This window comes from Dromiciops gliroides, chromosome 2 (assembly GCF_019393635.1).
Source record: "Dromiciops gliroides isolate mDroGli1 chromosome 2, mDroGli1.pri, whole genome shotgun sequence".
Taxonomy (NCBI): domain Eukaryota; kingdom Metazoa; phylum Chordata; class Mammalia; order Microbiotheria; family Microbiotheriidae; genus Dromiciops; species Dromiciops gliroides.
In genome coordinates, this window is record NC_057862.1 from 547,698,748 (window position 1) to 547,712,389 (window position 13,642).

General features: G+C 49.3%; 1 protein-coding gene across 1 annotated transcript in view; it reads right to left on the reverse strand.

Moving 5' to 3' along the window:
• The window catches only part of PROM2 (prominin 2), a 28,072-nt gene extending 14,792 nt beyond the window's left edge, over positions 1-13,280 (reverse strand). Inside the window, exons 1-14 of the mRNA XM_043986920.1 lie at positions 13,250-13,280; positions 11,875-12,139; positions 10,839-10,888; positions 7,340-7,542; positions 7,000-7,120; positions 6,680-6,743; positions 6,177-6,266; positions 5,250-5,449; positions 3,481-3,555; positions 3,180-3,243; positions 2,401-2,560; positions 1,626-1,778; positions 749-872; positions 27-118 (exon numbers count right to left, since the gene is read on the reverse strand). Of these exons, the coding sequence (XP_043842855.1) occupies positions 27-118; positions 749-872; positions 1,626-1,778; positions 2,401-2,560; positions 3,180-3,243; positions 3,481-3,555; positions 5,250-5,449; positions 6,177-6,266; positions 6,680-6,743; positions 7,000-7,120; positions 7,340-7,542; positions 10,839-10,888; positions 11,875-12,118 (1,640 nt within the window). The 5' untranslated portion in view covers positions 12,119-12,139; positions 13,250-13,280. The remainder of the gene's footprint in view (positions 1-26; positions 119-748; positions 873-1,625; positions 1,779-2,400; positions 2,561-3,179; positions 3,244-3,480; positions 3,556-5,249; positions 5,450-6,176; positions 6,267-6,679; positions 6,744-6,999; positions 7,121-7,339; positions 7,543-10,838; positions 10,889-11,874; positions 12,140-13,249) is intronic.
• Between the last annotated feature and the right edge of the window lie 362 nt (positions 13,281-13,642).

Below are 13,642 nucleotides of genomic sequence, written 5' to 3' on the forward strand. Positions count from 1 at the left end.
GCCAAGATGCTGATGGAGACACTCACTGATAGGCGGAGGGGATGCTGACGTCCTTCTTGAGGCCCAGGAGGTGGGACAGGTTCATGGATGGGGGCAGGTTCCCTGGGGTGTCAGCAAACTACACATGAAGCAGGGAAAGGAAGTCTACAGCAATGATGAAGACAACCCCCAGTTTGCCCAGGGCCCAGGCCTCTTTTGGACTGGTGACCAAATAACACACAGCAATGTCCCTAGTCATAACCTGAACCCAAAGATTGCTCCTAGTTAGTCAGTCTCACTCAAGAGACTTCCCCAACAGGCAGCTTCCTAGGATACAGGAAAGTGGTCTTAGCAGTAGATTACGAAATTCCCCCCAATTCCTGGGCTCACCCACTGGGGACACACGGGGTGTCAGGCCTCCTGGTTTCTGTTTTCAGTTTCAAGAAGGGAGTCCTAGCTTATGGGTATAATGAAACCACTTCTTATCCTCGTTTTCAACAGTAAGATGACAAGGAGTTCACCCAGGGACTTCTAGGATTTCTGCTCAGGTCTCTCTCACTCCCAGCTGCTTTGTCTTTTCCTGTCTCTAGTGTTTCTGTATTTGTTCCTCTGCTGTCTCTCCCAGTCTGTGTATCTATTGGTCACTCCCCATTTCTTTTAAGCCCGACCCCTGGGCCGGGAGCTTGGCAGCCCACGTCTCCATTTATCCAGTGAGACAACAAGGACTGAAGCATGGGCTGGTGCGCAGATGCATGGTACCAAGCCTCACCTGGTATAGCTCCTGGTTCTCCCAGCTTCGGCACACCAGTGTCTGGATGTTGCCCCCCAGGAGGAAGGTGGCAAAGATAAGGAGGATGAAGGGTCCTGAGAAGAGGAAGCTTAAGCCCACACCCCTATGGAAAAGACAGAGCAAGGGATCAAGAAAGGGATCGAGAGGGTGCAGAGGAGGTTGGACCTGGCTTGTCTACCTTTCCTCACCCAGACCCCTCTCTTCCTACCTCCCTCCTCAGGCAGCCATGGAGTGGGGAACTGCTCAGGACTGGGTGGGATACTCACCTAGCCTCCTGCTGACCATGGGTACCCTCCCAGCAAACCTAACTGAATCCACCCAGGGCCAAATTAAGACAAGGGTCAGTGACTGTCTACAAGGTGCTGCTTTTTGTTTTTAGGGGGAGAAGGGCCCATGCTGAGCTGGTGCTGAGGACGAGGGGAGGGGACAATGGAGGGTCTGAAGGAGCAGGAAAGGTGGCAGCTTTCACTATTGGGGGTGGGGGTGGGGAGGGAAGGGCAGAGCAGAGGACAGAGCCATCCTTGGGACTGCTGGCCCCTTTCCTACCATCTGGTCAGCTCCACGGGCCAGATGGGACCAAATAAATAAATAAGGCCATGGAGACTGCACAGACCTGGATGTCTCTATGTGAGCTGCCAGACCTAGAGGATCACCTAGTACACAACAGGACCCATGCTGAGGCCAGCTTGTCAGGTAGGGAAGCCTCTCCCTGGGACAGGGGAGGAGCAGAAGGGGCCATCTGGGACCAGCATCCTCCACCCCAGCCCTTACAGCCCAACTCCATTGGTTGTCCTGTCTCACCCCCTCACCCCCACCCCCAGCCCTGCTCCAGCCCCCTGCCCCACCTCCTCCTTACGCCATGAGAAACTGGGCCCCAGCCTCGCCCTTGGCTTCCGTGTGGCTGGAGTCTTCTCGGGCAGATATCCCCCAGAGGCCCAGACCCAGGCCCAGCAGGTTACAGATGACCACCAACAGGATGACTGAGGATAGCACATAACCTGCAATCCACCTATCGTGATGGGGTAGGGAGGAAAGGAATGGGCAGACTCAAGATCTGAGGGGTCCCAGCTTCCCCATGCCCGCCCCCCCACCACCAGGAAGAAAATGAACTTTTCCTTGCTTTTTCACAGGCCTTGGAGGGAACAAGGCCAAGAGCGCAGTGCCAGAGGAAGAGGAAAAACACAGGAAGCCTAAGGCTGGGTGTACATGAATAGTACATGAATATTTAAGTACATGAATGTAAGCACATAAATAGAATTGGTCCTAAGCCTTCGGTCACTGATCTCCAAAAACTCAGGACCATAAGAACATAGGATTTTAGGGCTGGAAGGTACCTTGGAAGTCATCTACCCCCTCGTCCTACATTCGAGGGAAAACAGACACCCCTTGTTTCAAGCGTTGAGTCAAAAAGGAATAGAGCAAAGGACTCATTGGGCTTGAAGGCTGAAATACTAGGTGTTGAGGCTAATGGGGGTGGGGGTCACTAAGTACTGGAGGGTGGGAGTAGCTAAGTATAGGATGGTGGAAACAGGCAGTCAGAAATCCAAGTCCTAAGTGGGGAGTTGGAGGGGAGGGGACCTGTATTTTTCTCTCTACTCCCTAGATCTGCCCTCCCCCAACTCACCCAATACCTGTATCTCTCATATTTCTGTATCATATGTAGGTAAGGTCTGCTACTGTTCTCTGCCTCTGCAAGAGCCTGCCTCCAGCGGTCAGCAGCCTCAGAGCCCGGGAAGCCTTCGGAGAGGGTCCTCACCTCCTCTGGGATCTGGGCCACCTCTGCCTTCAACTCTGCAAGGGGAGAGGTGAGATCCCAATGACAATTATGGACTCCCCTTTCTATCTTTTTTGTTGTTGTTTTTGTTTTGTTTGGATAAGAGAAAATTTTTTACTTTATACACATCACCTTTCTATCTTGCCTTAACCTTAGAGCCCATGTAGAAGATATTTCTCTCCTTACCATTCCTGATATTCCCCTGAAGTTGTCAAAGGAAAGCCCCCACCTCCCACCTTCTATAAGTATAGGGCTTTATAGTTTACTAAGTGCTTTCATGGGCCTTGCCTCCCTTGGACCTGATAAAATCAGTACAAGGTGAGCAGAGTGGGGATTATCCCCATTTTATAGATGAGGAAACCAAAGTTCAGAAGGGTGATCTTGTCCAAGGTCACACTGCTAGTAGGATGAAGAAGCTAGGAACAAAACCCAAGTCCGGTGTTCTTTCCACCATCAGACATTATTATTCCACCCCTGGCTAACCACTCTCCTCAAGAGAATCTCTGCATAGGAGACCTCGTGGGACGAATGGGTCCATTGCCAGCCCCTCACCATGGCTCACACAAATTCATGCCTACAGCAGGAAGTTAGAAGGAGGAGCCTTCCCAGGGTTCCTGCTGGCAGAGGACAACTCACCCTCAACTGTGTTTTTCATCTCCATGGCTGTTAGAACAGGGAGCGTATTGAATGTGCTGTTATCCTGGAGAGGGGCAGAAGAGGAGAGATCTCTAGATCAGAGAAGTTCTAAGAGGGACTCTTAGCTGGAGCCAAGGATCTTAAAGCATTTTGTAGAAGCTCTTGTACAAGCCTGGGAGCTTCTCCCCACAATGAGAAACTTGGGTGACTTGCTGACTAGGCAGATCCAGAACCAAGAAAAGACATAGAAATTCCATTTTCCTCAAGCCTAACCCACCTCCTTGTCCCCCAAGATACCCACCTTCTGAACCATGTTGGAAAAATTACCCTCTGGGACACCCTTCAACTTCTGGAGGACACCATTCACAGAAGGTACCTGAAATCAGTGTTACAAAATCCATAGAGATAAATCTGCCTCCTTCCCCAAACGAACTTAAGTACTGGTTGGGACATTGGCTTTGGAAACCCTGCCAGCCCTAGAATCTATGGTCCCAAGGTCCAGACACTTTCCCTACAGGACCTTGACCTAGTAGAAAGAAATAGGATTGAGAATCAGAAGCTGTTTATTTAAAACCCAACATCTAAATCCTCAAATATATTACCTAGTGCAGCAGTTCTCAAAGTGTGGCCTGGGGAACCCTGGGGGCCCCCAACACTCTCTCAGGGGGTCCAGAAGGTCAAATTAAATTCATAATAATGCCAAGACATTTTAATCTCTAATACAGTAAATATTGAGAGATATAACCCAAATAAAAACTGGGGGGGGGTCCTCAATAATTTTTAATACTGTAAAGGGATCCTGAGACCAAAAAGACTGAAATGGGCTTCTTGAGTCCAATCTATGAGGCAGTGAGAAGTCATTGAAAGAGTAATAGATTTGGGTTTAGAAAAACTGAGTTCTTTAAAAAAGGAGGCAGCTAAGTACCCATCTGCTGAGGTCTGAGTGGAAGACAGTGTTTGGCTCTGGGGAGCCTCTGATAGGTTTTGGAGAGCAAATGTATAACAGAATGCCTTAGGTAGATCAATCTATTGACTTTTAATAACTTTAATAAATTACCTCTCTAAAAAACAACAACAACAACAACAACTGAGTTCTGGTCTCCCTCTCTATTTACTATTTGGTATGACCTTAAGTAAGTCACTTCTTTTCCTCAGCTCTAAAAGTTAGGGGTTTGGATTAGATGATTTCTATAGTCCCTTTTAGCTCCAAATCTCCCCATTGAGAGATTCTAGAGCCGGGCATGGCAAAGAGCAGCAGGAAGAGATTTCCCAGAAGAGAATAATGAACAGCTTATGCTTCTATGGGACTACAAAGTTGCAGAGAAAGTACAGCTGCCATTAGTAGAGAGAATTTCTCTATCCAGGAGTTACTTATATCGATAAAATCATGCATCTAGTCCTCAAGTCTTTATCTAGCACTTTAAGGGCTATAAAGCACTTTAAATATAATTATCTCATTTTATCCTCCCAATACAATACCATGAAGTAAATGCTATTATTATATCGATTTTACAGATGAGGAAACTGAGACTGAGCTAGGTTAAGTGACTTTTCCAAGTGTACACAATGAGTAAGTGTCTGAGGCAGGGATCTGAACTCAGGTCTCTCTGACTCCAACTCCACCATGATAGAGCTGCTTTTCTCATTTGATACAATTTTGGGAGGTAGGTGCCATCATTATCTCCATTTGACAGTTGAGGAAACAAGACAGACAAAGGTTAAGTGACTTGCCCAGGGTCTCACAGCTATTAAATACCTGAGGCCAAATTTAAACTCAGGTCTTCCTGACACCAGGCCCAGAGCCCTATCCATTGCATCACCTAGCGATCTCTGTAATGTCTTTTCTTTATATTACAAGGCAATGGGGAAACTTGAAGACAGAGAACAGAGTTAAGTCTCTACCTCCTCAACCCTCTTTCTGGTTCAGCTCAATTTCCCCTCCTCAATCATGAGAGTCCTGAGCTCCCCTTATTCTCCTCCCACTTCACCAACTCTCCCCATCCCTCACCCCCATCCACCACGATGAAGTTCAAGATGCAGTGCTATGATGCTGGCCCCCCTGGTACACACCTGGCTAAAATTTGCCCCCAGCTCCAAGAGCTGGGTGTGACTCAGGGCACTGGCACAGCCCCTGCACTTGGCATCCTGGAGCAGGGAAAGAAGCTTGTGTTTGTGGTCCTGCAAAGAGGAGCCCAGAGGCTCTTGCTGTTCCTTCAGGTAGACTGCACTGGAGTTGAGTAGCCGGAGGTGGTCCAAAGAAATCTGTAAGTCTGTGAGGGGTGGGACAGATTAAAATGAGGAGTTGGGGGGGCAACTAGGTGGCACAGTGGATAGAGCACCGGCCCTGGATTCAGGAGGACCTGAGTTCAAATCCGGCCTCAGATACTTAACACTTACTAGCTGTGTGACCCTGGGCAAGTCACTTAACCCCAATTGCCTCACTTAAAAAAAAAAAAAAGAGGAGTTGGATTTAGAGTCCAATTAATGTCATCATCACCATCACCACCATCATTACCACAATCATCCCCATCACCATCCACTGTGACATCACCACCACCACCACCGTCACCATCACCATCACTGTCATCATTATCATTTATACATTTCCTAAGCTTGTGGCACAATTTATGTATATTATTTGATCCTTATAACACCTCTGGGAGGTAAATATTATTGTCATCCCCATTTTACAGATGGGGAAACCGAGGCCAAGAGAAGTTAAGTGGCTTGCCCAGGGTCACACTGCTAGTAACTGTCTGAATCTGGATTAGAACTCATGATTTACTGACTCCAATGTTGTGCTCTTACTGCCTCATGAACAAAGCCCTTTCTGCCTTTTCTCACCCTCCCTCTACCCACTTCTTCCTCCACACTTTTCTCATGTACACCAACACACACATACTAACCACACCCATCTATACTCGCACACACCCCAATACTGTCACATACATTCATACTCATACACCATGTAGCCGATGGATCCAGGGCCCCTCTTACCTTGGCCCAGTCTCTGAAGGGAGGCCAGCATGGGATACACTGTGCCCCTGAGCTGGGTATGGATGGTGCTACCAATGTTTACACCAACACCTGACGGCAGGAGACAATGAATAGTTTTACAGGGAGACAGATCTTGGAACAATGAAAGCCAATGGAGTGGGGGGATAAGGGGGGATAGACCAGGTAGGGTATAAGGACCAAGTCAAGGGCATCAGAATTCAAGGCTTCCAAAGGACAGGGGCTCTATATCCCATGCCAGCTGCAACCCAGGGTTCCACATGTAGCAGGCCCTTGCTCAGTGCCAAGAGGCACTGGATGCCCAGATCTAAACCCCACCTTTGTGGAAATTTCTCCACAGGCATCATGGGTGCTGAAGGAGCAAAGGGAGGCTTCCTCCCAGGGAGTCACTGGACTTTGGGAGCTCAGGCTCTAAGAAAATGGTAGGCTCCTAAGCAGTCCATGTGTTCAGGTTCTAAGGGATTCTGGGACCCTCAAGCCCTCACCATTCAGTTCCTCCAAGACTCGATTCTGGGGGATGGAGAACTGCTCAGCCACTGCCTTCAGCTCCTGTAGCCACAAAGGGAATCCCAAATCCAGGCTGATGCCTTTCCCACCTCCAAGTCTACCCAGAAAGTCCCACCATTCCTGCCTTGTCCCAGCACTGGGAGCCATCAGGAACATTGTCTTTCTCCAGGTAATTCCCATCCACTGTGTCTACACATAGGCACCAACAAGCTCTCTCTGGCTGCCTCCCTGACCACCTACAACATCTGGCTGCTTCCCTGACCACCTGCTGCTGGGGCAGAAAAGGGTGAGTGCTCACCTGCGGGACATCAGAGACAAGACCTTGTAAGGAGTTCAGCACCCCAGGCACAGCCCGGACACCAGGGCCCACCTCCTCGTGTGTCCTTTGGTTGGTAATGAAAGCACAGACCACACCAGTCCTGTTGCAGAAGAGAGAGAGAGAGCCGCACTCAGTATCCAGTGAGCAGGGGAAGCCCCCAAGGTTTTTATCATGGGTTAGGGAAGCCAGAAACACTCTACTTCCCTCCTCGCCCCCCCATCCCAAAGAGGTGAAATGCACCAAGGTCTCCCTCAGTCCTCCCCGGACACCCTCCCCTCCCAGAGTCCCTCATGGGGCGGGGGGGGGGGGGCTTGATTACAGGAGGAGAAGAGTGATGAGCAGCAGGAAGGTCATGAGGCTGCCCCTCTCACAGGCCATAGACTTGTGTTCAGCCTTGACCCGGCCCCCACAGCGCCTACGACAACGGCAGCAGCAGAAGCAAAACCCAACAGTGGGCACGATGAAGAGGAAGAGTCCGGCAATCACAGCACACACCACATAGCCAGCCTCGTAGCGGACCACCTGGAGTGGAGATTGAGGGAGGGAGGGAGGGAAGATGTGAGCCAGACCTCTGGCCTTGGCCCCATTCTCCATCCCTCCGCTACACATAACTTATTAACTCTTCTTCTTCTTCTTCTTCTTCTTCTTCTTCTTCTTCTTCTTCTTCTTCTTCTTCTTCTTCTTCTTCTTCTTCGAGGCAATTGGGGTTAAGTGACTTGCCTAGGGTCTAGTAATTGTTAAGTGTCTGAGTCCGGATTTGAACTCAGGTTCTCCTGAATCCAGGGCCGTTGCGCTAGCCACTGAGCCACCTAGCTGCCCCAACTTATTAACTCTTGGCAAGGGTTAACAGACCAGCCCTCCCACCCAGGACTCTGCCCCATTCCCATCCACTCCCATATTAGAACCCCACCCTTTGCTCAATTTATGGACACCCTGAACACCGTGCTGAGCACTCAGGTTCTAGACGAAAACTCAACTGCGAAAATAATTAACAGATTAAGATAACATCCTCCTTAATCCACTCTTAATTACCCCTCCTTGGCTTCTCACAGAAGATGTAGAACGTAATGGGAGACTGGGCTAATTGTGAATTGAACTTGACATTGCCCGTAAGATAGGCGAGGAGAAGATCTGGATTTTAGTCTCCTGTGTATGCCACTGAGGCAACTGGGTGGTTCAGTGGCTAGAGAACTGGACCTGGAGTTCAGGAAGACCTGAGTTCGAATCCAGCCTGAAAAACTTAATAGTTGTGTGGCCATGGACAAGTCACTTAACCTCTGTTTGCCTTAATTCTCGGGAGAAGGAAATCGTAAATTACTCCAGTATCTTTGCCAAGAAGCATTGGTGTGCTATAGTCCATGGGGTCATGAGGAGTTGGACGTGACTAAATGACTGAACAACAAGAATACATACCACTAACTAGCTAGGTAACACTGGGCAAGTCACTTCAGTCTCTAGACTTCACCTTCTTTGTCTGTGAAATGAAGTTGTTACACTAGATAATAATAATATTTATATATCACTTTAAGGTTCACAAAGTGCTTTATATCTGTTTTTTGTTTGGGTGGGGCAATGAGGGTTAAATGACTTGCCCAGGGTTACACAGCTAGTAAGTGTCAAGTGTCTGAAGCCAGATTTGAACTCAGGTCCTCCTGACTCCAGGCCAGGTGCTTTATCCACTGCACCACCTAGCTGCCCCCCAAAGTGCTTTATAAACAGTAATCAATAAGCATTTATTAAGCACCTACTGTGTGCCAGGAGATTGGGTAGGTGGCACAGTGGATCAAGCACTGAGCTTGGAATCAGGAAGACTCATCCTCATCAATTCTAATTCAGCCTCAGACACTTTTACTAGCTGTGTGACCCTGGGCAAGTCACTTAACCTTGTTTGTCTCAGTTCCTTATCTGTAAAATGAGCTGGAGAAAGAAATGACAAACCACTCCAATATCTTTGGGGGTTTTGTTGTTGTTGTTTGTTTTTGCCTTTTTTTTTTTTTTTTTGGTGAGGCAATTGGAGTTAAGTGATTTGCCCAGGGTCATACAGCTACTAAGTGTCAAGTGTCTGAGGCCGGATTTGAACTCAGGTACTCCTGAATCCAGGGCCAGTGCTCTATCCACTGTGCCACCTAGCTGCCCCACTCCAATATCTTTGCCAAGAAAACCCCAAATGGGGTCACAAAGAGTCAGACATGACTGAAACAACTCAATAACAAAATTGTGCCAGGGCCTGTGCTAAGCACTGAGGATATGCAAATAGGTAAAAGATAGTCCTTGCTCTCAAGGAATTTACAATCTAATGGGGGGGACATGTAAACAACTTTGTGCAGATAACCTATACACGGGATAAACAGGAAATGACCAACAGAGGGAAGGCACTAGAACCGAGAAAGATTTCCAGTAGAAGAGGGGGTTTTATCTGGAATTTGAAGGAAGTCAGGAAAGCTAGAAGGCAGAGGTGAGGAAGGAGGGCCTTTAAGGCATGGGGAGCAGCCAGGGAAAATGCCTAAAGTCAAACAATTGAGGGTGGCTAGGTGGCACAGTGGATAGAGCACTGGCCCTGGATTCAAGAGGACCTGAGTTCAAATCCAGCTTCAGACACTTGACACTAGCTGTGTGACCCTGGGCAAGTCACTTTATCCTCATTGCCCCACCAAAAGAAAAAAAAAATTTAACAAATAAATAAATAAGTCAAGCAATTGAGTGGTATGAGGATCATCGAGGAGGTCAGTGGCACTTGATCAGAGAGTTGTAGGGGTGGGCTGCAGAATTGCAAGAAAATTGGAAAGGTAAAGGGGTGTTAGGTTATAAAGGGCTTTGAATACTAAACAGGATTTCAAAGTTGATCCTGGAGGTGATAGGGAACCACTGGAGGTTATTGAGTGGGGGCAGGGGGAGGGGAGGTATAGGGGGAGTCGGGGTGTGACTAGTCAGAGCTACACTTTTAAAAATCACTTCACTGGCTGAATGGAGGTGGATTGGAGCCAGGAAAGACTAGAAGCAGGCAGTCCAACCAGTGAGTTATTGCAATAGTCCCGTCATGAGGAGATGAGGGCCCGTTGGGGGGGGGGGGACTGCAGCATTGGAGGAGAGAAAGGCCTATGCTTCAGAGATGTTTTGAAGTTTATCCCCACTAGCACCCTTTGAGCTAAATGCTAAAATTATCCACCTTTTACAGATGAGGAAACTGAGAGGTTAAGTGACTTAACCTGCAAAATCTCAAGTCTTCCTGACTGGGTGGGGGGGGGCAATGCTCTAACCACTGCACCACCTAGCTACTGACATTTGCTTTATGGTTCTGAGGTTCCTGAAGTGCTTTACTTGCAATCTTTTGTGAGATGGGCGCTACAGGCATGAATGGCCTCATTTTACAGATAAGGAAACTGAGGCTTGCCCATGTGCCTGTGAGAGAGGAGATTCCAATGCAGATCTCTCCTGACTCCAAGTCCAGTCTAGGACCCAGCCTCACAAATCTCAGAGGTTGGGGGCAGCTAGGTGGTGCAGTGGATAAAGCACCGGCCCTGGATTCAGGAGGACCTGAGTTAAAATCCAGCCTCAGACACTTACTAGCTGTGTGACCCTGGGCAAGTCACTTAAACCCCTTGCCCCAACAAAAAAACAAAAACAACAAATCTCAGAGGTTCCTTCTAGTCCCAGAATTTTATGATTCAATAAAGTTCTATCCACCCCAACCCCCACCCTGCCCCCACCACACAAACACACACACACACACACACACACACACACACACCCTGTCCCTGCCATCCCTTGAAATCTACACACCATCCCCACCCAAAGAATCCTTGCCTCTTGATACTCACATCGGAGGTTCGAACAGAAGAGGGTTCATTCAATGCTACTCGAACCAATCCTACAAAAAAAGAAAGAGACCACTACCATCACCACCACCTCACCTTGCTGCCTTGCCTTCCCAACCCCTGCCCTGATTGCCATTAGCCAGTCTGAAGTCATCATGGAGACATTCCACATCTTTGAATGAACTGGAGCTTTGGGGATTCGGGAGGGAGGGTGCGGGGAACTCCTCCCCCATACACACCCTATATACCATGGAAAGGACACCTTGCACTATAAGGTCCTGTCCAGACCTGCTACAGGGAGCTGGGCTTGATGGAGGAGTGGGGTGGGGGGGAAGGGGGAGGCATAAAAACCTCATGGGAGAGCACTCCAAGAGTTTCACACCCTATTCTTCCCAGCACCTTGCTCCCCAACCCCACCTGGACCTCCCCAATCTGGGCACTGGGGAAGACGCTATTCATGAGTGGTCAGGGACCCACAATTCCTGATTCTCCGAGGCTCTGCCATGCAGGGCACCGTGCCTACTAGATCGAAAAGGTGAGAGATGCAGGCAGGACTCCAGAGCAAGGGGGCCCAGCCCAGTCTAATTGCCTCCCCTGCACTCCAAAAGAAAGAACAGAGATGGAGGGCAGTCTACCCCTCAGACCACAGCCCTGAAACTCTTCACTCTGTCTCCTATTACCCCTGGCTTGGCCCCTGCTCTCCCCCCATCTTCTCCACCCCCAGGCTATCCCCCTCCACTGGGAAGGCTTTCCCAGACGTCTACTGATGCTCCCTCTGCCACCAAGACCCTTGTCCTACTTCTCTTAGGAATGCAGCCAATCCTGGAAGAAGGAGCCATGGGGAGCTCTCTCCCTGCTGGCGCCAGGGCTGGAGATATCTGGGTCCCTCTTGTCCTGGGCTGGCACAAGCGCCGCATTAGCAGGGAGTCGGGACAGACCCCCAGTAGAAAATGAGTTGCCCCATGGGTAGAGGGAGTGAGTGACAAGACTCTCCGATGCTCAGAGGACTTCACCCTTTCCCCTAAATCCCCTTCCTCACCTTCTGGAAAGGGGTTGAGCTGCACCATGTCCAGGAAGCCCCGCACCATCCTGTAAAGGGGATCCAGGGGCCCAGGTGGCCGGGCCTGAGGATCTAGCCAGCGGCCTTTGCCCAGCCCGGTAAAATGCAGTTGCTCTGCCTGGCCCTGGGGCCCGCAGTACTGCGAAGTCGCCTGGCCCCTGCATAGGTCTAGCTCCAGCCCCAGCAGGAGGGCCAGAGTGCCCAGGCTTCCAGGGTGCCTCATCTGGAAAGGGACCCAGCAGTCCTAGGGAGAGACAGCAGGAGTTAGGGCAGGGGGGCGTTTCGACCGGTCTGTGTGCGGGAGAGGAGGAGAGGGCAGGACATACATCCTTCTCTCCAGTCCTCCCTCTCACTGGAGTTCCCCAAACCGGCCCAACAGGTTTGCTACTTCCAGATCTGGCTCCCTTCAGTGCCTGAGGATCGGGAAGGGAATCAGCATTCGGGAGGGGGAGGGGGTGGAGTTCGAGGTGCCGCCCTGCCCTCTACAAGTAAGAGAAGGTAGCCCTCAATGGAAGTCATGGCATTTCTACATCTTCCCTTCCTCCCAGCCCCTAGACTTAAGGTGACTCTACCCCATCCCAAACCATGCAGGGCTTCTCCTAGGTTCTCTCTGGGGTAGAGAAGGTAAGTGTGGGCATAGCCTTCTCCCACCCTTGCTCCCTTATACCCCCCCCACCTAATTCCCAATGATGAAGGTTCACAATCTTTATCCCTCCTCCTCCTCCACCCCAAGAGGCCTCCAGCTAGGGGAGTAAGATGAGGGACAAGTATGGACCTCAGTTAATAACGGGTTCTATCCGGAAATGAGAACTCATCAGAGTGGGGTTGACTCAGAGATGGGGATCAGGGCCCCAAGGAAAAGGAAGGAGATCTATCTACAGGCCAGGAGGTCAGTGGGCCAGGCTGAGCATCTCACATGGGTAGAGGATACCCTGAGGAAGAAAAGACTCAGCATTTCTGAGAGGACATGGGAAGAAGTGAAATCTCAGGAAGTCACAGAGTATTCAAGCTTCAATAGACCTCTAAGATCTAGGCTGAACCATGAGGCAGTGTGCTGTAATGGAAAGAGCACCACAACTGGATTCAGAAGAGCTGAGTTCAAATTTATTCACTATGCATATGACTTTAGACAAGTCATTTCAACTCTCTTGGCCTCACTCAGTTTCTTCATCTGTAAAATGAGAGATTGGAGAGATGGTTCTTTCCAGTTGTAAATCCAATAACCCTTTCATTTTACAGGTGAGAACACTGAGCCTTAGGATATCTTCTCAGTCTTCTTTGCTAGCATTGTCAATGTGGTTATAGAGACAAAGTATTGTACTGAAATCCAAAGACTGGGTCCTGATGCTATTACCTGTGTAACTTTGGATACAACCCTTGACCTCCCTGGGCTTCAGTTTCTTCATCTGTCAAAAACAAAAAAAAATGAACCAAATGATCATTTGTTGTTATTCAGTCGTGCCCAACTCTCCGTGACACCATTTGCGGTTTTCTTGGCAAAGATACTGGAATGGTTTGCCATTTCCTTCTCCAGGTCATTTTATAGATGAGTTAACTGAAACAATCAGAGGTTAAGTGACTTGTACAGGGTCACCACAGCTAGGAAGTGTCTGAGGCCACATTTGAACTCAGGAAAATGTCTTCCTGATTCCAAACCCAGCATTTTATCCACTTCACCACCAAGCTGCCCTGGTGATCATTTAGGTCCTGTCAAGTTTTTAATTCTGTGAGACTAATAGGAAGGAAT